The sequence below is a fragment of the Neophocaena asiaeorientalis genome, unplaced genomic scaffold (assembly GCF_003031525.2).
Source record: "Neophocaena asiaeorientalis asiaeorientalis breed wild unplaced genomic scaffold, Neophocaena_asiaeorientalis_V1.1 scaffold7, whole genome shotgun sequence".
In the NCBI taxonomy this organism is placed as follows: domain Eukaryota; kingdom Metazoa; phylum Chordata; class Mammalia; order Artiodactyla; family Phocoenidae; genus Neophocaena; species Neophocaena asiaeorientalis.
The window spans coordinates 19,740,873-19,765,069 of record NW_020185337.1 but is presented as its reverse complement, the minus strand read 5'-3'; the positions used below and the strand labels follow the sequence as shown (position 1 = coordinate 19,765,069).

The 24,197-nt window shown below is 42.1% G+C and overlaps 1 protein-coding gene across 4 annotated transcripts in view; it reads right to left on the bottom strand.

Annotated features, from left to right (window-relative positions):
- The window catches only part of LOC112393764 (protein FAM13A), a 99,855-nt gene that overhangs the window by 36,541 nt on the left and 39,117 nt on the right, over positions 1-24,197 (bottom strand). For all 4 annotated transcript variants that reach the window (XR_003002001.1, XR_003002002.1, XM_024736132.1 and 1 more), the window contains exons 5-8: positions 22,977-23,166; positions 9,892-9,968; positions 9,215-9,257; positions 303-450 (exon numbers count right to left, since the gene is read on the bottom strand). Coding sequence is in view for 2 of the 4 variants with exons in the window: in XM_024736132.1 (XP_024591900.1) it covers positions 303-450; positions 9,215-9,257; positions 9,892-9,968; positions 22,977-23,166 (458 nt within the window). In the remaining 2 variants the exon portion in view is untranslated. The remainder of the gene's footprint in view (positions 1-302; positions 451-9,214; positions 9,258-9,891; positions 9,969-22,976; positions 23,167-24,197) is intronic.

The following is a 24,197-nucleotide window of genomic DNA, read 5'->3' as shown; positions in this document are numbered from 1 at the left end:
CCCACCCCCCCCCGGGAAAAAAAAAAAAAAAAAAAAAAAAAAAAAAAAAAAAAAAAAGGACTGCAAGGTGACACTATAATAAAGGATAAGCACATTTTCTTTCATAGATTGCAGTTACTCTTGGCAACACTGAACGTGACACATTCCTAAGTCAGGGGAAGGATTTTCAGTCATTTAGAAATGTGGTTTACTTCTGCACACACAGCTCTCGCTCTCACCCACACATCCAACGTGCTTCTCCTTTCTGCTAATTTACATATGCTTTTCCACTATTAAATCATCCAAACAGCAGACGACCTTACCTTCCCAGCTCTTCTCATCGCACAATGCAGTCAGGTCCAGCTCCGGCACTCCGGAGACAAAGCTCTCTTGCTGGTCATCAGCATTTGCAGTCTTCTGCAGCTTGCTGTCAGGTAGGCTGGGACGCTCCTGGATCTTCATGGTGGGGTCCTGCAATAACAGCACAACGTCCCCAAATCTCTACTGCTCATCAAAACCCCCAAACGTCCGCAGCAATTCCACTCCTGCTGGGTGAAACCTCCCAAGCCACAGCTGCTGATGTCCCCGGCACGGAAACCGAAATCATAGCTTGATGCCCCCTGGATGCTAGCTGGCCACTTGCATGCAAAAAGCGACCATCCATCTACGCTCCTTTAACTTTGCTTCTGGAGGAAAGACAAGATGCTTTCCGCGGGCTGCTCTTCCTGGTAACTGCTGGCAGCTGACAGTCTGGATGATTACTGACTGGGGCCAGGAAGGAGGGAAAAGGAGTTTGTGTTTCCTTAAGGGAGGATGGCTCTCCAGACTGTAAACGAAAACCCAAAACTCAGCTAGTGCCGTTGCCAAGGCTGCAGCAGCAACATGGTGTCTCCTGCACGCAGACTTCCTTGCCCCTTAGGTAAACGGTGCTGCAGGGCCAGGAGCGGAGGCTGCGTACACGTGTGCTCTCCTGCTGGCCCTGCAGGCTTAGATCCATTAAGCGGGGCTAGCTGCACATTCCCAGATTTCCTGTGGTTGTTTTCGCCTCGAGTGTGGGGAGAACAGACTATTTATGGAGGAGCTCTGGGTATGCACTGTTGCGCAAATTCAGACAGCAAGGGGGTCTGGTGTCGCAGCTAGCAGCTAAGCGTAAGGAATACGCGCTCTGGAAATGAGCCAAAATTACACAGGGAGCACGCCTTTTTTTTTTTTTAAGTAAAAAGGCAAGAGCTGGCAAGTCAGAGATGCATAATTTATACCTTACAAATATGCAACTGTGGCTTGTTTTCTTGGTTTTGTTTATTGGTGGCACGCACACCAGGCTAGGATGTCTGGGGGGTGGGAAAACTCTCCCCCTTATTTTAACTAAGTGATTTTATGTTTAAAAAACTGCATTGAAATTTAGTCTTTTTTACCTTGTCCTTTGGCATCGGGTAAAACCCAACCACTGCCATACTCTCCTCTCTCATAAAATTATAAATAAAAGTGTTGCCTCAAAACACAATTCTCAAGTAGCACAGATCTGTACAAAAGATTTTCTTTGAGAATAACCGGAAATTTATTTTAGCAAATATACCATCATTAAATAAAAAAAACAAACATCTGGAAATCATAAATGATTCTGTTAATGTATGAGAAATATTCTTATGCTTAAAATAAAGCAGTACTAAGACTTCCACCTCCTTTTAATAGCTATTCACCCTACTTTGATATCACCAGGGGAATAGGTGGGGCTTTTACTACTATATTTCCATGAAATGAAGCGTTCTCTTTACATTTGGGATAAAATGAAATATCACCAATCAGTTCATGATAAGCTACAGAAAGATGCAAATGTTAAGTTAATCTGGGGCTTTAAGACACTTTAAACATTCTGCTTGTCTATTGTAGGGGAAAAAACACACAGATTATGCATCTATGTCACAAAAATCATTTGTTCCCTGAGCTGAATCCTAAGTAGACAGAGTTGAATGACCCAATCTGGTGCTCAGCTTTTTAAAAGTTACAGCATCAGTTGGTCACCTATCGTGTGTGTGTGTGTGTGTGTGTGTGGAGGGGGGGTGTGTGTGTGTGTGTGGGGGGGGGTGCGTGTGTGCGTGTGTGCGTGTTAGGACCTCATACAGCAAATAAACATTTTGTCAATAAAGATTTCTAATAACTGTTACACTTAGAGACATATAAAACGGAAGAATATAAGATATATGATTCCACGTTGTAAGTATAGCACTTTCTTCACGAGGACCATCTTTGAAGCCACTGACCAGCAGAGGAGCGGACGTGAATTTTCCCTCCGGGCAGACCTGGGATTGAAGTGTGACTGACGTTTAGTAGCTCGGTGCCCTAGCTGAGCCAGTTCACTCCTCTGAGCCTCCATTTCCTAATCTATAAAACGGCATTGAAAACACTAACCTGGCAAGGTTCCTTTGAAGATCTGAGAGAAGGTATGAAAGGCCTCCAGCACGGTGCCTGGAGCAGAGCCACACACATGGAAGCGATCCCTCTTTTTATTATTATAGGCACCATAGGAAGATGAGTAAAATATTGCTACATCTCAAAATGCTCAAGAGAGGAGTGGGAGATGAGGTATATAAACTGCAATTCAACATGCTACGACAGGGCGGGGCAGAGTCTTAGACGCGTTATGAAAAATGGTTAGAGAAGAGAGCCACTTGTGTTCCCATCATGGATCAACAACAGCGTCTGGGGGCTGTGTGGGCCAGAGGGCACTTCATACAGAGAGGCGGGCAGGAGTGGGGGACAGTGACCACAGGAGACGAGAGGCTTGGGTGCCTGTCCTTAGCACACGTGACGAGGGGGTCGGATGAGCGGCTGGGCTGCCAGAGGCCCTGCATACTGGGCTAAGTTTGGATTTTATCCCGTGGTAGATAATGGAAAGTCACTGAAGGATTTAAAAAACTGACTCATCCCGGAGAAACGTGCATTTTCCAGGCTGATGCCTCAGGCACGGGAATGCACGCTGCTGGGAAGACCCACAGGCCTCAAGCCGGGCTCACAGGCAGCCGGCACCCCCTGCTACACCAGTCACTGGCTCTGCTCCCCCTGGTACCTGTGTCCCCTCAGGGCACTCAAGAGTCCTGCAGTGCTTGACATGACACGTATAAAATCCCCCAGTTCCACAAACACACAAGCTAATTGAAAACGTGTACTTTTTATGATTGCCACATCCAAATTAGCACCAACCGCAAAGTAAGAAAATTAAAATTAGAAAATTCTTCCTTCGTTTTTTCCTCCAGAATGTATGGGTTTACTCACTCCTTCAACAACAGTGGGTTGGTGCACCCACTCTGTGCTGGGCTGTGTGTGAGACATGCAAGCTCTCCACAGCAAGGGGGCTGGCGTTTAGCGGAACAGGCTCCACTATACTCAGTGGGGCTCTGGAAACTCGATTTTGGTGTGAGGCCACAGCAGTCCCCTTGTGAATTGGTGAGCTGCCCTTCACGGTGTTCAAGTAAAGTCTGGGCGTTAGAAATGCAGGAGAGGGAGCAATTACCACCCTGGGTAGGATGTTGGGATAGACAACCTTGATAGGACTCTATTATTCTGACAAAGAGAATCAGGTCAAAATTGTTCTAGTTTATTCAATTATAAGAATATATATCACATATTATATACATATAACAGGGCTGTCTATGATATGTCAGGTGCTAGAGATACAAAGAGAATTTATTTACTCATTCATCTAAGAAATAATTTTTGAGGGCCTTCCATGGACTTGACAGTTTTTTAGATGTTGGAGAAATTTCAGTGGCCCAAGTAAAGTCTCTGTCCTAATAAATCTTAAAGAAGGGGATAGTTAATAAAGAAAATAAAAAGTCAGGTAGTGCTATGGACATGGAGAAAACATGGAGGATGATGGAGGTACGGCCCACGGCCTGCTATTTTCTTGGGTGGCCGGGGACAGTCTTTCCAATAAGGTGACGTGTGAGCAGAGACTCGAAGGAGATGCTCTTCTGTGGGAAGAGCATTCCAGGAAGAAGGAAAGCAAGTGCAAAGGCCCTGAGGCACGGTCATCTTGTACACGTTGAGGAACAGCAAAGAGGTCACTGTATCTGCAGTCAAGCAGAAGCCAGTCAGGGCCATCATTTATGCGTGCTTAGGACGTGCACTGTGCCATCTGCAACGGGATATCATTCACACTGCAGACCTGTATTAACTTACATGAGCTTCTGGACCCCCTGGCTGACCTGCACAGCAAGGGAGGGATGCATCCTACGTGAACCCACAGGAGCTCGCACAGCCACGGACACACTCGGCAGGGCTCACTCACCAGCACACCCACACATGCGGCCCTGCGCTGCTGTGCTGCTCGGGGGCTACACAGGCTCTATAGCAATACACTAGCAAAAACCTACCCTTCCTTCAAAAGTCTGCCAGCCTCGTCTAGGTGAGGCACCTCACCAGGTTGTTTCCCACTCTCTAACAGTGCTTATTGTAGAGTATCGTGCCTGCCTACTTGCTTGTCTGTTTCTCCTACTAGATAATTACTGTTAAAATGTCAAGGACATTCTTAAATACCAAAATATTTTTGGTTTCAACTTTTGTTGTTTACACAGATTGTATCTTCAGTTAAATCAGGGTAAATACATTCATTTCACACTTATCAACTCAGAGATCCTTGTGCTGTGAATGTCACACGCTAAACCCTTGTCCAAAATGTGGTACCATACGAAAACATGCTAAGTATTCATGTCATGAAATAAACTGAGGGACTGGCTCTTTGGAGAGACAATAGGGTATGTGAGATATGGGTTTTAGAGTAAGAGACTGGAGTTCAAATACAGGTGACCAGTTGCAAGATCTTCAATGAGTAAACTTTGTACTTGAGATTCTTTTTCTCTCCTACAGGAACAAAACTCCATAAAGCTGTGGAGATTAAGTGAAAAACATGTAGCATAAAAACAGCCAGCCCGTAATAACTGTAGAAGAAATGCTAATTCCATTTATACGCTACCTCCCCTTCCCATTCATTCATTGGGCAAGTGTTTATTGAACATGTACTATGTGCTAGGTACTGGAATTAAAGGGATTAACAAGATAGGGCATTTGCTGTGGAAGGGATTCACTGATCACCTAAGTGCCAAGTCACACGCATGTTATAAAAGAAAAACACAGGGTGCTAGGGAGCAAATAAGAGAGAGCTCATTTTGCCTGGGGCCGCACGTGACATTTCACATTCAGGTAAAGGAACCATTAACTATTAGTCCATCCACCTGATCCCGGTTAGGACTTGTCCCTGTCTGGCTGGGCCCGGCTTTTTCTATCCTGACTTTATTGATCCTGCTCTTGCCCTGGCATCAAATCGCAGGTGAATTTTTGTTCTACCCCTTCTCCCTCCCTACACAGGATCTGGGTAAGCAGCAGTGACTCCTAGCTCACCAGAGCAGGACAGGACAGTATCAGTGCCCTGCACAAGGCAGTGTGCACAGGAAGGAACCACACAGAGTTAACAGAAGGGCCACATGGAAGTATAAACATTTACTGCTTGGCTTGACAATAAAGGAAAATGAACATAACAAATTCCCCAAATTCATCTGAATCGTGAAGCTTCTGTAGCCTTTCAAGACTGGATAGAATTGGAAAGGAATCTACACAAATAGAGCTTTTACATTTTTTCTGGTTCTGATATTAAAGCCAGTAACAAATCCTAGAGCTCCCATGATATACGGTGAAGCTGAAATAACTGAGTCATCCATTTCATAAACACTTGTAGATAGGGATATTTCAGAAGTTATCTAAAACCTTCTCACGGCAAATAGAAGCCTGCACTTAACCTCTTGTGACAATTAATATTAATTCTTACACTTGATTAGAAAGTCTTATCTTCTCTCCCCACTGTTTTTTTTTTTTTGGAAGCAGGATAAGAAAAAGGGAAATAGTCTTTTGTTTATTATGAATGTCCTATTTGTTATCAAAGGTATGCTTCTAAGCTCTTTTAAAATGGTAGGCTTAGAAAGCATAAAGAATGTAAAAATATCTTGAAAGAATTTAACACTTCATCAACCGTAAACTTCTGACTACAAGGACCTCTTCCAGGTAATGTAATACCCATCCATGTACTTAATAATTTTTACATGTTTTGCTTTCTTCACAAAAAGATTAAGAATAAGGTTGTAATTTTACTAGTCTGGATTTTATACGGAAGCCTAAAATATTTCCACAACAGAAAATAACTTATTGAACGGAATCAAATTGAAGCATAAAGTATACACTCCGTTGTAAACTGAACTTTGAAAATTTTTCAGTGCTGTCTTTCAGAATCTAGAAATTGCTAGTTTTAAGGACAACCTCTCTCCTGGATACTTCCAGTTGTCAAATGAGTTTAAAAACAAACAGAACAAAGCCTTTGAACTCCACAGCTCTTGCACGTGTTATCCTATTTCATCCAGCCCAAACGGTATTTTCTTAAAATGTCAGCCTTTCCAAAACGTAGCTGAAGAAATCATACTTAAATTTTTGACATTTTGAAGGGACTCTAACATTTTTCCCCATCGCCAGTGTGTCACCAGACGAATTTTAATGCAAACCGCATTAAGAAGTTCAGATGACATAGAAATGGATGACCCTCAGTGACCAGTCGAGATCTGAGCAGACTCTGTTTTTGGATAAGATACGTTGTATAATTAAAAGAAAGTAAAAAGACAGGCAACGAAGTATAGGCCCATGTTTACTTTTCAACACATGCCTTCAAACAAAAACACACTTAGGGCTGCGAAATGATTATTTAAAACATGAAGTCACAGCTGTGCAGGCATGTGCCTTTGAGCAGCAGACTCTAAGCCAGCCCCTCTCTGCCTGTGTATCCCTCGGAGTAGCATCTGTGACGGTGGAGGTTAGTGTTCCTCGTTCTGGTGAAAATACCAGTGAAAGAAGAAAGACCAAGCACCTTTCTCCAATAGCCGTCATCTGCCTAACGTTACCGCATGTGAATCTGGGCGTTTATAAGGAAAAACTTCAAGGGCAATATTAATGAGGACAAAATCTGCCTTAATGGAAAATGAAATCGGAAACATTATCATATCCATTCACAGTGGGCATGTAAATTTTAGCATCTTGATCCGATGCTATAGGAGACCTGGAAAAAATAACAAACAGAATTCTCCTAGGGGTAACCAACCTCTAGACTTCCTTTCCATCCCTGAGATTTAGGAATCAGTGCGATATTCTCAGAAAACCAGATTAACTATTTGGGTTGCAGAAGTTCTAGAAAGTGCTCCGTATATTAAAAAGTAGGAAATTATGACAGACTGTAGACAAGGGAAAGAGGTTTAAAAATGGAAGACAGATCTTTTCACAGTCCTTCATTAGTAATAAAATACATTTCTTTCAGTGAAGGAGACACATGCCGTCACAAGTAGAAACACAATCCTAACCTTGTGGAGTGATGTCTTTTTTCCCTCCTTTGGTACAGTTGTGAAAGAAAGATGACACAGAGAGCTTAGTCTGGATTTTAAGTCACCGCCCAATTTTATCGCCTAGCTGAAATTACCGTGATTACAATGACTATTACTAGCGAGTGCTTCAGGAGTGCCAACAGTGGGCTAGGTGCTGATTGGTAAACGCACATGCACGACACAAGTAAGAATAGATCCTGGCCCATGGGAGAAAAACGTGAGATCCCTTCCCCGTGACGTATGCTCTGCTGTGGGAGCTGTCCACAGAAACACCAAGGTAAACGGGGCTCAGCACCCATTTTGTTTGGGTGCCACTTGGAATTTATGAGTTAGTTACGTAGTTCATCCACAAAGGCTCCTTTTATCTCCTAAAGGATACGAGGCATAAAAGGGAATAACTGAGGAGAACTCTCTAGGAGGCTGGTAAAGCCATTTTCTTTAAAACGAGGTTCAGTGGCATGATGAGTAGGTGCTTGCTGTGAGCAGAGGAAGAGAGCAGAGAAAGGAGGAAACAGAAGGAAACTAAAACAACACTATCGTGGGGATGCTGGGCTCTGAAGAAAGGTGACTAGAGACAAGGAAAGAAGGTCTGCTTGTTGCCTGGGTCTCAAGGAAGGAAGCATAAAGGAGTTGGAAATAAGAGATGAAAGCAGCGGCTCAGAATCTGTAAAGTCAAAAAGCAGCAGCCTCCCTTCCCTTCGTCTGGCTGGGTTAACGAAGGAGTGCACGTGAGAAATTGCACAGAGGAGATACGAGGAGTCCAGGACACTGCGGAGGCGGGGTGGCAGGTGGCCATTCATTTCTAGCAATTTTATGCCAGATTCTACTTGAGTGGGCATTTTTCTAAGAAGGGGGTCCAGAGCTTTTGAATTCTTAATTTGCTAGATTGGAAAACTTTATGGAGGTAGGAACTGCAGCTGTTATTAAATCCCAGCTCCTAGCACATTACCTGCACAGGGTAGGACTCAATATATATTACTGAATAAATCCATCAGTGGGTTAGGTTAGTGTACAAAAAAGATGAACAATCACTGGGTTAGAGGGGAAGTTCTATGTATAATTAATATATCAAGAGTCAGAATCCAAGAACAGGTTGAGAAATGCTTTAACTCTTGCCAAAAAGAAAGCTGATGATAAGATTGAAGGTGCAGCTGGAAGCATTTGGAAGTACTGGATTACATACACATGCATGAATGAAAAATGAGGCTCAGAACACCGAATGGAAGCCAGCGTCGGGAGCAAAGGAAACCAAACACTTGGGTCAGCAAGGCTATGCCCCCAGAGGACAACAGGGAAGCCAGGAAGGTCACCGAAACTTTAAGATATGGACCACAGAAGGGAGTTAGATATTTTTTCTCTGTTGTCTACTTAAAACAAGACACAAAACTCAGAAAATGAACTGGATTTCATAACTTGAACTGATTTTATGTTAATTTGAAAATTAATAAGATCATCTCTTTGACACATCCACTAAAATTCACTATTTATTTTAATCACTTAAAAACTGCATGAAATCACGGAAAATAAAACTAGTAGCTTTGGTATTTGTTTTGTCTTATTTTATGGAAAACCTAAGGAGAAATCTCCATGCTATTAAAGTTTATCCTCACAAGCAAAATGAAAGAATTTAAAAAGCAAAAGAGTGGAGTTCTTCTGATTTCTCAAGGAATCTTCATATCTTGGCATTTGTCTTTCTCACCAATCACAATCCCGTCACTGAATGTCATCACCCCTTATTGATAAGCTAATAATACTTCACACTAACTCTCAAGGATGTAGGGACAGACCTGTCACAGTCAAAACCTTACTTGTTAGCTACTTACCTCAGAATGCTGGGTCTGTCTGCAGTCCTTTTCATTTTCTTTGCTACAAACAAAATATCATAAGATGTCATTCTGTTTTATAACGATGCTTCTCATTCACTGAAATTATGATTTCATTTATTTTAGAAGCTCAGTAGCTCTAAATAAAATTCTTGGGCTTCCCTGGTGGCGCAGTGGTTGAGAGTCCGCCTGCCGATGCAGGGGACACGGGTTCGTGCCCCGGTCCGGGAAGATCCCACATGCCGCGGAGCGGCTGGGCCCGTGAGCCATGGCCGCTGAGCCTGCACGTCCAGAGCCTGTGCTCCGCAGTGGGAGAGGCCACAACAGTGAGAGGCCCGCGTACCGCAAAAAAAAACCAAAAAAACAAAAAAACAAAAAAACAAAAATAAAATAAAATAAAATAAAATTCTTATGAAATTCAAAAACAAAACAAAAAATTAATCAGAACGAAACAAAACTAGGAACAACACAAAACAGGAATATGGTTATCTGCCTTTAACAGCACCATGGTAGATTTTTCCATTTAAACATTTTCCTCGCTATAAAATACTGTTGGTAAACATATAGTCCTTTAATTCTACTCTTTTTAGTTCTTATAATGCACATTGCACTGAATGAAAAAAAAAAAGGCTCTTCACATTCTTATAAACAATGTAAGGAGAAAACTCTAAAATTACCTTCCATCGGACGTCAGTTCAACATCATCAGGTCCAATCCTTTCATGAGATGGTGTGGGATTGAGACTTTCCATATTCTGTAACAAAATGAACCACTTGTTGCCTAGCAGGAATGGTAAGACGTATGCAATGCAACAACAGACACTCCTTTCTTTAAAATAGAAACATCGGATAACAAGGAGGTATTACTTCTAGTCATCAGAGTCCTATCTTTAAAATTATGACAGTTTATTAGACACTGCTGGCATAAAATTATATGCTGAACTTTACCATTCCATTAACAAAGATGTCTGATAGCAGCACAGAAATGGTCATTGTGGTCTATAACGTTCTTGTTAGTTATTATCCACATTTTATAGCTAAACATAAACAAAACCCAGACTCTCAGAATACCAGGGTGGCATCAGAGCTAGACTTGAGGAATCTGACCTCCAATGTGATCAGAAGCCAAGTAACATTCATTGTCTATTTAACATCTTTTCAGTCTATATTGACAATATGATCTGGGGTAATATGTAGCTTGTATCTAAGCTATAAAATAGCCATAAAAAGACATGGAGTTAACTTCAGAACCTTTCTTTCTGTGATATTTAATGTTAATCTTTATATTAGCCAAGATGGACAAAAAATATAAACACGAAACTTACTTCAAATAGCGTGTATTTCAGGCTGACCAAGAGGGCTTAATGCTTATCAGGAGGTATATTTGTAAGGTTTTCTGACTGCCTCTGTAAAAACGGCCAACAGTTTCTAAATACAACTCGGGTGACTGAGCACAAAGTAAGCCATCCCCAGGCAGGAAGATTACAAATATGCAAACAGGAGCTCGTTTACATTCGGGAGACCCAAATACAGAGCTGCCTTGGAGATCTGGAACCGACTTTCGTTGAAGTCAAAGATTCAGATCTGCATTAAAAGACCATTAAGCACAATCCATGTATTCTGTGTTATCAAAATAAAGAACACATAGTGAAGCAACATGTATTCATCTACATGTTTATAATCTCTCCTTATGAAAAGCCCGTTGGAAAGTATATCTGATTAAGGTTCACAATGATCCCATGAAATTGACATATACAAAAATCTTCACAAAATAAGCATATAATTAGAGTGGATAACTAATCTTTGGCTTGGTAAATATTTTCCATTTATGGTGGTGTGGCCAACCTGTCTGGAATTCTTAAAGTTTAAAACCCTAGGCTCGGGACTTCCCTGGTGGTGCAGTGGTTAAGAATCCGCCTGCCAATGCAGGGGACAAGGGTTCGATCCCCGGTCCAGGAAGATCCCACGTGCTGCAGAGCAACTAAGCCCATGTGCCACAACTACTGAGCCTGTGCTCTAGAGCCCGCGAGCCACAACTACTGAGCCTGCGCGCCACAGCTACTGAAGCCCGCGTGCCTAGAGCCCGTGCTCCGCAACAAGAGAATCCATCGCGATGAGAAGCCCGCGCACCGCAATGGAGAGTAGCCCCCGCTCGCCGCAACTAGAGAAAGCCCGCACATAGCAACAAAGACCCAACACAGCCACAAAAAACAAACAAAAACCCTAGGCTCCATCAAGAATAAAAACAAAGGGAGACAGCATCCCATAATAGCTATAATGGTGGCTCTGGAGCCAGAATGTTTCAGTTGGGATCTTAGCTCCACCATTTACCAACTGTAAGACCCTACCTGACTCTCAGTTTCCTCATCTGGAAAAGGGGGATGGCAACAATACTTAACATAGGGTGGTCATAGGATTAAATGAGATAATACACGTAAAGAATTAAAATAATACCTTGTACTTTTAATGAATAGTAGCTGTTGTTGTTATTATGACTTCTAAAACTGTGAAATCTCCAAGGAAATATTTTGCTGCTATTTACCCACAGTTAAGATGATGTTCTAGGAACTAGTAAGACAGTGACTGTGTCTGCCATTACTGCACACCAATTTACATGTTTAGATGATTTACACAGTTAGATAATTTTAGAATGGATCTGAGAAATAAAAAAAAAATTATAACCACATTCAATTATACTTACATTTTTATACCTCTAAAGTTTGAGTAAGAAGAGGCCTCTCTACAATGGCTCTCATGAAGCCAAAGTGTAGTTGCTCTTATTACCTGAATGTGATCTTCCTCATAAAGAGGGATTTATGACAAAGAATCTTTGTTCTCATTGGTAATCTTCAATAGATTATCAAAATCTTTAGTGTAAGATCTAGTGCAATAGCATTAGGTTTTCCTGATGCTCTGAAACATGAATTCCTAGGGGAAGCACAACCCTCTACCTTGAGATCACTTTAAAACACTATCAATGAAATACATTTATAATTACAGTAAATACAAACGACTATTTCAGCAGAAATAAAAACCTTCAGAGCTTCCGTGGTGGCACAGTGGTTGAGAGTCCGCCTGTCAATGCAGGGCACACGGGTTCATGCCCCGGTCCGGGAAGATCCCACATGCCATGGAGCGGCTGGGCCCATGAGCCATGGCTGCTGAGCCCGCGCATCCAGAGCCTGTGCTCCGCAACGGGAGAGGCCACAACAATGAGAGGCCCGTGTACCGCAAAAAAGGAAAAAAAAAAAACCAACAAAACCTTCAGGTTGAGGCTAAGAGATATTCAGAAAGAAGGAAGAAAAAATAAACCATAATATTATATAAATTTAAAGATACTTCAGTTAGAAAAATGTTAGAAGACTGATTTTCTTCCCAAAAGAGAAAGAACCAAGATTTAAGCAATATAGGTTTTGAGAATTATAGAAAAAAGATAGCTATGTTTTACAATAAAAAGCTCTGAGAAAAGCAGGTGTGAAATGTGAGAAATTTTAGCTGATTTCCAGGGTTAAAACAAGCAGTAACTTCAACTCCCTCGCCCCCCACCCCCGCCACTTTTTAAAAAATGTTTGATCTGTGTGTTTTATAACTCTCCAAGGACATGAGTTTTTAATACATGTAATTGACAAAGGGTGACTTTCAGTACTGTTCAGTATTCCTCTCTAAAGCTTTACAATAATTCCAGTTTTCATGTTGTCCTCCACATGACTGAGACTAGTAAATATTCAGTCTGCTTTCACCAAAGCAGCAGGCAAGTACACCGTGTTCCTTTGCTAAGGTAGTTGGGTTGCCCCTATACCCTTGGGAAACAGGAATCTGTGAAGAATGTGTTACAACTGGCAACCTACCCTAATTTTTTCGGAAGGAAAATAATAAAGGTAGTGAAGACCCAGGAGTAGAGTAACAAAAGTACCTGCAAAGCAGGTAACAAAAAATGGCTGCAAAGCATTTTATAGATTCTAACTTGCATCTTTTGCCTAAGGGTTTAGGGAGGGAAGGTTAAGAAATAGATCAGCAATTTCCCCACTTCACTGAGATGGGGGGAAGGGGAAAATGGAACGTACAGGTCAAAATATTGGCTGAAATGTAGAAAGCTTCCATTGTAAGAGAAGTATGCTACTGGACTTTCAAACGCTCTGTAGTTGTTAATAGTGCTGGTCTTATGAGAAACGCCCGACTCCATGCCTTTTGAATGTTTTAAACTGATTTATGTCCCAAACACTTCTCTAGGTGTGGTAAAAGAGTAGGTCATCGATGTTTTCATTTATTAAAGTTGAAGTAGTACAATTCTTATTAAAAATAATGCCTTATTACATTAACTTAATTTTAATTAGCCTTCTAAAGTTAGGATCTTTTAAAGGTAATAGGTAATTTTAAGAAATAGCAAAGAACAGATTACGTCTTTATGTAGAATGTGATAAAATTGCTTTTAGAATTGCATTAAAAAAAGACAGATAGGACTTCCCTGGGGTGGTCCAGTTAAAACTCTGCGCTCCCAACGCAGGGGGCCCAGGTTCGATCCCCGGTCAGGGAACTAGATCCCACATGCTGCAACTAAGACCCGATGCAGCCTAAATAAATAAATATTAAAAAAAAAAAAAAAAACAGATAAAGCCTAGTTCTGCCTCATAGAAGGCCTACCAGTGACTTTCAAAACATACAGATTTTCTATGATATAATTTACTTGGACAATTTTTGGGTGTCGAAGAAACTGAATTTTAAGAACCACTCTCCTCAATTATAAAAATGACCTCAAATCTATAAAGAGCAAAAGCTTTGAAAAAATTAGCTTTAAGACTGTGGAATTTACTTTCAATTTTTTCCCCTGGCTCCATCTCTGTTTTGGCATTGACAGCTAGGCTCAAAACTTGTTTGACCACTGAAGCACTTGAAAACACCTGGAGCAAAAACAAATTTGTCTTCTAAAACTATAAAATGCTGACAAAGCCTTTAGAGAGGACACTCAAACAATGCCTTCGCTCAGTATACAAACAGCTCAGTCTGAAGGCTGCATGAACACTGCTAGTCAAAACAAGTTCATTATTCTAACCTTGAGCTCTAAGAGAAGGTATGTGATATATTCTCATTAACAAAGGATTCATGGCAAATCTGAATTTCTTTTTGTATCCTTCTGTTTTACGTTTTATTATGCTTAAAACTCATAAATTAATCCATATTCAAAAAGAATTTCTGGTACTGTAAGAGGACGCCTATGGAAGAGCTGGCTAGCTGTCCCCACAAGTCCGTTCCACCTTTCCTGCACAGCAGTGTGGGAGCCACACGCCCAGCGACAGCGCATCCACAGCCCCTCCGGCAGGTAGATGGGGCCACGTGACTGACTTCTCTCCGACAGGCTGTGAGAAGTGGTATGTATGTTTTCCAGGCCTGGCTAATAACCTGCCTCACCGGGTTCATGCCTTGACACTCACTTATTCTCTCCTCTTGGGAGCTGGAACGGAGATAAAAACCACGAATGCTCTGGAAGCTACTTGCTGAAGACGGCAGAGAGGCGGTTGGCCTGGGTCCCTGAAACATCGCGTGGAGCAAGTGTTCTAACTCTTCTCCTGAGCCCTAAACTGCTTTAGGTTGTCACGGGAGAAAGAACTTTTATAGTGTTCAAGGCATTGCATTTTGGGTCTTTTTGTTACCCGAGTTACTCTAAGCTATACGGCAACCATTCATTCGCTCCCTTTTTTTAAACTCATTTTTTGTGAGTGCTGAGCTATGCTGGGCACTGGCGTACAATGGTGGATGGGGAACCGGACAGACACCGGTCCTTGCTACTGTGACTGATGTATTTTGGTTACTGCTCCAACTGTAGTTTGTTACACTGTTAATATTATCTTTATTTTTAAGATGGGTGCTATCTGAATAGCCCTCAGCACGCTTGGGCCATACAGTTGCCAGAGGGACCCTTTCAAAAGGTACTTCAGAAAATGACTTTTTTTTTCTTTAATCTTCCAGTGGTTCCTCATCTCACTCAAGGTAAATGCTCGAGATCTAAAGATGGCTACAAAGCCTTAAGGGATCAGCTCCCTTGCTATGCCTCTGACCTCATCTCCTACAACGCTCCTCCCTCAACTCTGCTCCAACCATGGTAGCCCTCTTGCACAACCTCTAAAGGCTAGGGCTGTTCTCCCTCCACCCGGATAGTCTCTCCCCAGATATCCTGATGGCTCACTTTCTCACCTCGTCCAGGTTCCTGCACAAGCACATTCTCAGTGTGGCCTGATCTGAGGACTCAACCCATGCAACGCCAACTCTTAACCTCCTGTCCATTCCCCATCTTATTCATCCTGCTTCACTTCTCTCCATAGCATGTGCTGCCATCTGCCTATACGTTGACTTGTTTCTTATCTGCCTCATTCTTCGGGAATATAAACTTAGGATGGCAGACAGCGTGTGTGTTTTGGTCACCATTTTGTCTTTAGTGCCTAAAACAGTGCTTGTCATATAGCTAATTGTATGATTGAAGGAATGACAACTTGTAAATCAGTGGTTCAAATGGTGGGGTTTTTTACATTATATTGACACCACTCAGAGAATCACTGTCATGTAGTTTTGGACAGGAGTTCTTGCTGAGTTATACTGCATTAAAAACATGAGCTGAGGGGGCTTCCCTGGTGGCGCAGTGGTTGAGAGTCCGCCTGCCGATGCAGGGGACACGGGTTCGTGCCCCGGTCCGGGAGGATCCCACATGCCGCGGAGCGGCTGGGCCCGTGAGCCATGGCCGCTGAGCCTGCGTGTCCGGAGCCTGTGCTCTGCAGCGGGAGAGGCCACAACAGCGAGAGGCCCGCGTACAGCATTAAAAAAGACTAAGAAGATGATGATCTGATGAAATCAGATCAGTGTACTGAATAAAAAGAGACCAATGAGGAAAAGAAGATGAGTTTGATCTTCACACGTTGACTTGGGAGGACTATCTAAGGTGAGCTGCAGAGAGCATCGCCTAGATGTTGATTTCTAAGTCATCTGTAGAGAGGTGACATCGGACAGCATGGAATTAGAGAAGCTCTCATGTGAAGTGCTGATGGAAAAGAGATATAAGGCAATTACCTGCATAACATTTACATCTCAGCATGTTTTGTGGAAGATCAGCCAGTAAAGGACACAGTGAAGAAGAATACAGTCATTGAGGTAAGAGGACAAAGAGAGGTCAACATCCTGGAGGCCAAGGGAGAAAGAGCTCTGAGAAAATGAGAGTATCAAGCACCACAAGGACTTCGGGAGGTCAAGGACCAAGCAGACAACAGCACAGCGGTCTTAAAAGACCAGTTCCAACCACATGTGCACCCAGTGACACAGAGAAAGTGGTTTCTTAGAGAGGTCTTTAGAGGGGTAGAATTCAGATTACAGGGGTTGACGAGCAAGTGTGGAAAGAGCTGGAAATGCAGATTGCTGAACATTTTTGGTGGCAAAATGAAGGGGAGAGGTTGGCCATCAGAGCAGAGGGAGTAGAAACGAACTTAAATATGTACTGCTGGCAGTCTTTCCTGCTCTTTAGCACATTTCATTGCATTCAAATCTCACACAAAACTAGAAAGAGGTATTAATATTCCCATGCTACAGATGAAGTAACTGAGGCTAAGTAACATGCTCACTTGCCATAGCTATTAAGTGATAAAGTTACAACTGAAATTCAGGTCTGAGTGTAAGACCTGTGCTCCTTCCTTGAACCCTGCCTATGATTTCAGAGGGTATACGTGACATTAAGGAGATGCTGTTTATGAATAAGAGAGTTGCTAGACTATGGGGTTTTTTTTAATATATTAAATGTAAGGCTTATTATAGAATTAGTATAATCACACAAAGAATATTTGGAAAATATTCTTTGGGAGTAACGATTGCCTCTAATACTACCACCACTCCCATAATACAATCATACAATCGTTTTAGGTATATTTGTCTTTTTTCCTAGGAATGAACATTTAAATATGTATTTATATACACATATTCATGCATAAATGCATGCACTGTATATACTGCTTCATAACCTACTTTATTTAAAAAATCTATTTATTTATTTTTGGCTGCGTTGGGTCTTTGTTGCCGCACGCAGGCTTTCTCTAGTTGCGGTGAGCGGAGGCTACTCTTCGTTGCGGTGCGCGGGCTTCTCATTGTGGTGGCTTCTCTTGTGGAGCACGGGCTCTAGGCGCGCGGGCTTCAGCTGTGGAACGCAGGCTTAGTTGTGGCTTGCGGGCTCTAGAGTGCAGGCTCAGTAGTTGTGGCGTATGGGCTTAGTTGCTCCGCGGCATGTGGCATCTTCCCGGACCAGGGCTCAAACCTGTGTCCCCTGCATTGGCAGGCGGATTCCTTTTTTTTCTTTAGATGTTGGGGGTAGGAGTTTTTATTAATTAATTAATTTCTTTCTGCTGTGTTGGGTCTTCGTTTCTGTGCGAGGGCTTTCTCTAGTTGTGGCAAGCGGGGGCCACTCTTCATCGTGGTGTGCGGGCCTCTCACTATTGTTGCGGAGCACAGGCTCCAGACGCGCAGGCTCAGTAGTTGTGGCTCACGGGCCTAGTTGCCCCGCGGCATGTGGGATCCTCCCAGACCAGGGCTCGAACCCCTGTCCCCTGCATTAGCAGGCAGATTCTCAACCACTGCGCCACCAGGGAAGCCCTATAACCTACTTTTAATATTGAGGGAGAGTATCGTGGAATCCGAGCTCCACCACTTATGTGTGACCTTGGGCAGCTGTTTAATCTCCTGTACCTCAGTCTCCTCATGTTTAGAATAAGAATATTAAAAACAATAACTACCTTATGGATTACTGGAGGATTAAAATTGATAATATATGCAAAGCACTTAAAATACACCTTGCTAAACAGTTTTCACTTTCTTACATAGTCTTCAGAACCATAATTTTTATTCGACGCATAATATTTTATTGAATTGACATGCAAATGTTACTTAGCTGGTCTCCTACTTTTGAACATTTAAATTGCTTCTAATTTTCCATGATTATAGATACTCACGTGGTGAGCAAATTAATACTTACAGTCTTTTCCATATTTACAATGATGTCTCTAGAGCAGGGTGGCAGAGGTAGGATTATTAGATACACTGCGTGACTGAGTTATAGCTTTTGATTCAAACTGTTAAATTGTGCCCTAGAAAGAATGTTTTTAGAGACAGAGACATTTTCTAGGCTGACAGAAATAAGCCAGTGGAGAGGAAGCAATGAAAAGTGTCTGTATGAGTGAGGGAGTGAGTTTGTGTATGTGTTTGTACACGTACACGGGGTGGGGAGATGGATGTAGAAAACAGAATTTCCAAGGATACTTAACCTTAAAGTTAACCTTAGAATTTAGAAAAACCACTTTATCATTTGAGCAGGTGAGAAAATAAAATGGGTGGAGATCTAGAGAAAGTTTGAAGCATGAGTAAGGGAAGCTGCTGAAACACAGGCTGGCTCTCTTAGCTCTTCAAAATAAACCAGGGGGCAAGGTTTCCTTCTGAGAAAGGCTGAAGAGCACAGGTGTGAGCTAGCAGTGCAAGGAGAGAGGAAAAGGTTGGGACCACGGCAATAATTAGAGATAAGGCAGAGCACCTGAATGCCACTCACTGATTTCTGGGCTCTGAATTATCTGTAGTCTCTCTCTTAGTCTCGGCTAGTCATGATAGCCCCGAGAGGAAAAAGGATAAGGGAAAGTACGCAGACAGTTCCCACTTTAGAGATTCCAAATTTGCAAGATGCTTTTATAGGTCACTGTGGCTGTGTTGTGGGCTGGTGAGATCACTGTGATATTATCACTCAAACTCTTCAGTCACTCTCTTCTCATTTTCTCTGGAAGATGGTTTGCTCCCATCTCTCCATCAAAACTGCTCTTACTGAGTGATCTCCACCTTGGTAATCCCAGTGGCTAAGCTCTCAGTCTTCTACTCGGCCAATCATCTGACCTTCTTTCCAACTCGAGATACGTGGTTCACTTGGCATCCAGGACACCAAACACACTTCATTTTTTTCTACTTTGCTGGGGTCTCCTTCTTGAGTCTCCTCTACGGGGACCTTGTCATCTCCCCATCCTTTACACGATCGTATGCCTCAGGGCTCACGGTCCCTGAGGCCACCTCCCTTTTCTGTCCATCCACGCTCCCTCGGTTATCTCATCCAGTACACTGACTTCAGATAGCCTCTATCTGCTGCTGGCTCCCACGATGCATCTCCAGCCAGGATACCCTCCCTAAACTCGCAGAAATCCAGCTGCTTTCCTGCTATCTCCTCTTAGATATTTGACGGGCAGCTCAATCTTAACATGTCCAACACTGAACCATGACATCATCACCCAAACTTCTGTCTTCTCCATCTCGGTAAACTGGCCACACAAATCTTCTAGTTGCCAAAAACCTCGGAGTCATCTTTGACTCCTCTGTTACTTTCACACCCCACAGTTACGTAATGTCAGGAAATCCTGTCAATTCTATGTTCAAAAATATTATCCAGAATCCACCTATTACCTCCTGACTACTGCAATACACTACTGCAGGAGGACCCATGCACATGCTAGTCAATATGAACAACGCCCCCTAGAGTACTGCACTGTGCAGCCTGCAAGGCAATACCTGCCAGCTCCCGTATCACCTCAGTTCACACCATCATCAGCGCAAACCTAGATGATTGCAAGAGTTTCCTAACGGGTGTTCCTGCTTCTTGCCCTTGTCTGCTTACTGCCTGTTTCCAACACAGCAGTCAAACCAAATTTCAGTAAGTCCCATCACTGCTCTACCTGGAACCCTCACATGGATTCTCATCTCACCTGGAGTAAAGGCAGAGTCCTTAACAATAACCTAGGAGGCCCTACGTAATCTGTTCTCTCCCCCTTCCAACTACCTCTTTCACTTTCCTCATTCTCTTCTAACCCTAACAGTATCTCTGTGGTTTCTTGAACATTCCAGATGAGTGACTGTCTCGGGGTCTCTGCAACCTGCTGTGATAGTATGGCTCGTTTCCTTACTTCCTCTAGGTCTTTGCACTCAAGTGTCAAATTCTTGGGAGGTCTCCTCTGACCACTCTCCTTAAAATTGTATCCCCTGCCCTCTCACAATTCCTATCCTCATCTCTTGCTTTATTTCTTGCTTAATAGGTATCACCATCTAATATATTTTATGGTTTACTTTTTTTATCTTGATTTCGTCTGTTTCCCCTACTGGAATGTAGGCTCCGCGAGGGCAGCGATTTTTGCTTGTTTGTCTCACAGCCGTATCCCTAGATTCTGAACTATTTCCTGGCACACAGAAGGCACATAATTATGTATGTTCTTCCAGCTACAGAAACAAAAGTTCAGTCAGTGTATAAAGAACTTGAAGTGGGAGAAGGTTCTGGAGGAGAGTGGGGTAAAGTAAAAATAGAAGGTTAAAAGTAAGTGGCAAGTTAAGATGCCCAGCTGCACTTTCAGGACTAGTCTAAATACTAGTCATTGTTACGTTCCTTAGCTCTTTGCTTTGTGGTGACCTGTGAAGATGAGATTTAAAATTAATGGAATATGAGTCAGAAAAGATCTTTGAGAATACCGCCACTTCACAGATGAGGAAGTTTTGCTTCTGTCTCAGTTGTGTTGACAGGGTTTTAAATTATTCATTGCAACAAAGACACGGTCCACTTGGCTCACTTATGTTAACATGTGACCTGCATAATCCTGGAATGCAGAAACTGGCGGCTAAGGTGGAGACAAACCCTTTCACAGAAAAAAGACCACAATGGAATTAGGCTCTCTGCTCCAAATGTTTTTAAACAAACACGATGTCCACAGTTTTAGCAATCACACACATATTCTAAGGAATAAATGTACTTTCCCACTTTTATTAGCTATTACCACCTAGCTAATTAAGATACTATTTCTGGTGGGAAAAAAAATATTGATGAGTTAAGTTCATTTTAAAAGGGATTCAGAGAAGTACATTCTTCTCTGAGAAGCCAAGTGTCAGACTTTTAGTCACGTAATTCTCTTCGGCAGATAAACAAATCATGGGCCAAATAAAGAGCTAATGGAGTTAGTAACATTTAGTTTACTAAAAATGTTACTTTTCCCCCAAATAAGAATTAAGTTAGTGTTAAAAACCATTTAATGTGCAATGGTTCCAAAGCTTACATTCCGTAGTGGGAGAACTGTGTCAGACATGGGTCTGAGGTGGATGTCTCTGTCCATTCTAGCTGATCAATTTATTTCTAGAAACAGGGTTCCAAGACATTTGGAAGAAAATGGAATAAACATGTTTTCCCCAGATTTGTATTTATGCATATTTTATCTAGGGAATAAAACTGGGAATCTTGGGGCTTCCCTGGTGGCGCAGTGGTTGAGAGTCCGCCTGCCGATGCAGGGGACACGGGTTCGTGCCCCGGTCCGGGAAGATCCCACATGCCGTGGAGCGCCTGGGCGCGTGAGCCACGGCCGCTGAGCCTGCGCGTCCGGAGCCTGTGCTCCGCAACGGGAGAGGCCACAACAGTGAGAGGCCCGTGTACCGCAAAAAAAAAAAAAAAAAGAAATTGGGAATCTTCTCTGAGCACATGCAGAAATTGACAACGGGAAAATGAGTGGCCCATAAGTTTTGCTAAATTTACAGAAAACCCAGCATGGAGGTAAAAACTGCTCAGAGATAAAGCAGAACAGAGGCTTTACACATTGTAAGAATGGATATTACCTATTACCTATTTTTATCAGGGACGCTAGCTCATGTTATATTATAAAATTCATCTTCAGGTTTTTCTTTTTTATTTTGGTTACATTTCTTCAAACTACAGGGAATTAGAAGACAGACTTTTGTTCTCACTTTTCAGAGAAACTGAAGCATACACAAAAAAGGATGACATATATTTATAGTTAAACTGCATAAATATTTAGTTATTGACTAAAATCACCTGCAATAACTTCTGTATCAAATTAACGATCCAGAGTTCAGGTCTGAGGTAACCATGTAGGAGGTTAATTTTTTTGTTTCTGAGTAGTAGAGGAAGAAAACTATAGTGTACAGCTTTGAAATTAAATTTCTGAACACAAAGAGACTTCTGAACACAAAGACAGTTGATCCTCGTCCTCTATGTATTCTGCTTTCACCTCACTTTAAGTTCATTCATTCATTTTTTTTTACATATTCATATAGACAGGAACAAATAAAATGGGGGAATAGAAGGAAAACTGCCTTTGACAATTTTATTCCAAAAATAAAATTTAAAAATGCTCAAAAGAATGAGAGGAAACTCAGACCGATTTCAATAACATGGAAACCGAGGCATGCGTTGCCCCTTGTTCCTTTGGCAAAATGTAATCTACCTTGGACTTGATTTTTTTTTTTTTAATTTTATTTATTTATTTTTTGGTCTGCGTTGGGTCTTCGTTTCTGCCCGAGGGCTTTCTCTAGTTGTGGCGAGCGGGGGCCACCCTTCATCGCGGTGCGCGGGCCTCTCACTATCGCAGCCTCTCTTGTTGCAGAGCACAGGCTCCAGACGCGCAGGCTCAGTAGTTGTGGCTCACGGGCCCAGTTGCTCCGTGGCATGTGGGATCTTCCCAGACCAGGGCTCGAACCCGTGTCCCCTGCATTGGCAGGCAGGTTCTCAACCACTGCGCCACCAGGGAAGCCCGACTTGATTTTTATATTTATCAGAAAGAAATACATGTGTGTACTTAGTAGCTCTTAAGGTCTTTTTCAGAACTCATGCTCTGTAATTCTGAGAAACTCCACATTGATATTTTTTACAAAGCAAGGAAAAGAGGTGTGATATTCCCTAACTGGCCACAAGTAAAGATTTTACGGCAGTATGCACTTACCACAAGACTGTCTTGATGTTCACTGAGCTCAGAAAGTCTGGAACTGGATTTCTGACGTTTCGGTTTGCCCCGTTCTCCAGTATAACCAGAAGTATTTTCATGTAGTTTTTCCACTTCATGATGAGCATTCAAAATACATTCATCAAGGTGGTTGAACCCAGAAGGAATATTTTCTTTGTTGATAAGTCCCCTTGAATTGAAAAAAGATTTAGCTTAATTTGACTTTAAAAGGTAAAAGGGACATTTAAATGACATTGCCACTGCATCACACAGAAAGTCAGAAGAGTGCTTAGAAATTCCAGGTTGCATTTTTGATCAAAATCTGAGCAGAGCGCTACCCCTGAGACCACTTGGTGCCAAATCTATCACATTAGAAGAGAAGTCATTCTCAGAGGCAAATTGGCGAGGGCTACGTTTCTACCAATGAACAGCTTTTGTATTTGTACCAAAAGTAATCTGTATTCAAATCAGGAGAACAGTGCAAACTTACAAAGACATTTCCCATAATTCATAGGTTTTATATAAATACACACACACACACACACACACACACAAACACACATAAATCTTATAAAGTAATATAACGTATGAAGAAAAATCTGAAAAGGAAATGTCTTTTTCCCCAGAATGGAACACTGATTCTCCCAACTGTGAAAGACATTTTAGCACAGTAGAAATGCAGTAATACCTAAATCTGACTGCATTAGATAATCTTGGTAGAAATAGTATAATAAAAACTATGGAATACAAAGCATTTTAACTGAAATATGGATTCATTACTTCCCAGTACAAGTTTCTGGATGTAAGCTTATAACTAGAGTTCCTCATGACTTAGTTTGAGACATTTTAATTATAGAATTTAATTCATTTAATGTTCTTGAAATAGTTTTCCTTAAGTATTTTAACATTCCCTTTTAAGAGGTTTTCACAAAATTAAATTACTTAGCAAAATGTTTATCCTTTACTACATCACAGGACAAATTAAACCATCAGTGCCAGCACCATGGCTTGGTCAGGTACAAATGAATGAGACCGTATACGCTCCCTCACGGTGTGACCTTAAAGGTATCTCCCTGCAGCTAGAGGTTTTCATACTAAGTGAAGTAAGTTAGAAAGACAAATACCATATGATATCACTTATATGTGGAATCTAAAGTATGGCACTAATGAACCTACCTCCAAAACAGAAACAGACTCACAGACATAGAGAACAGACTTGTG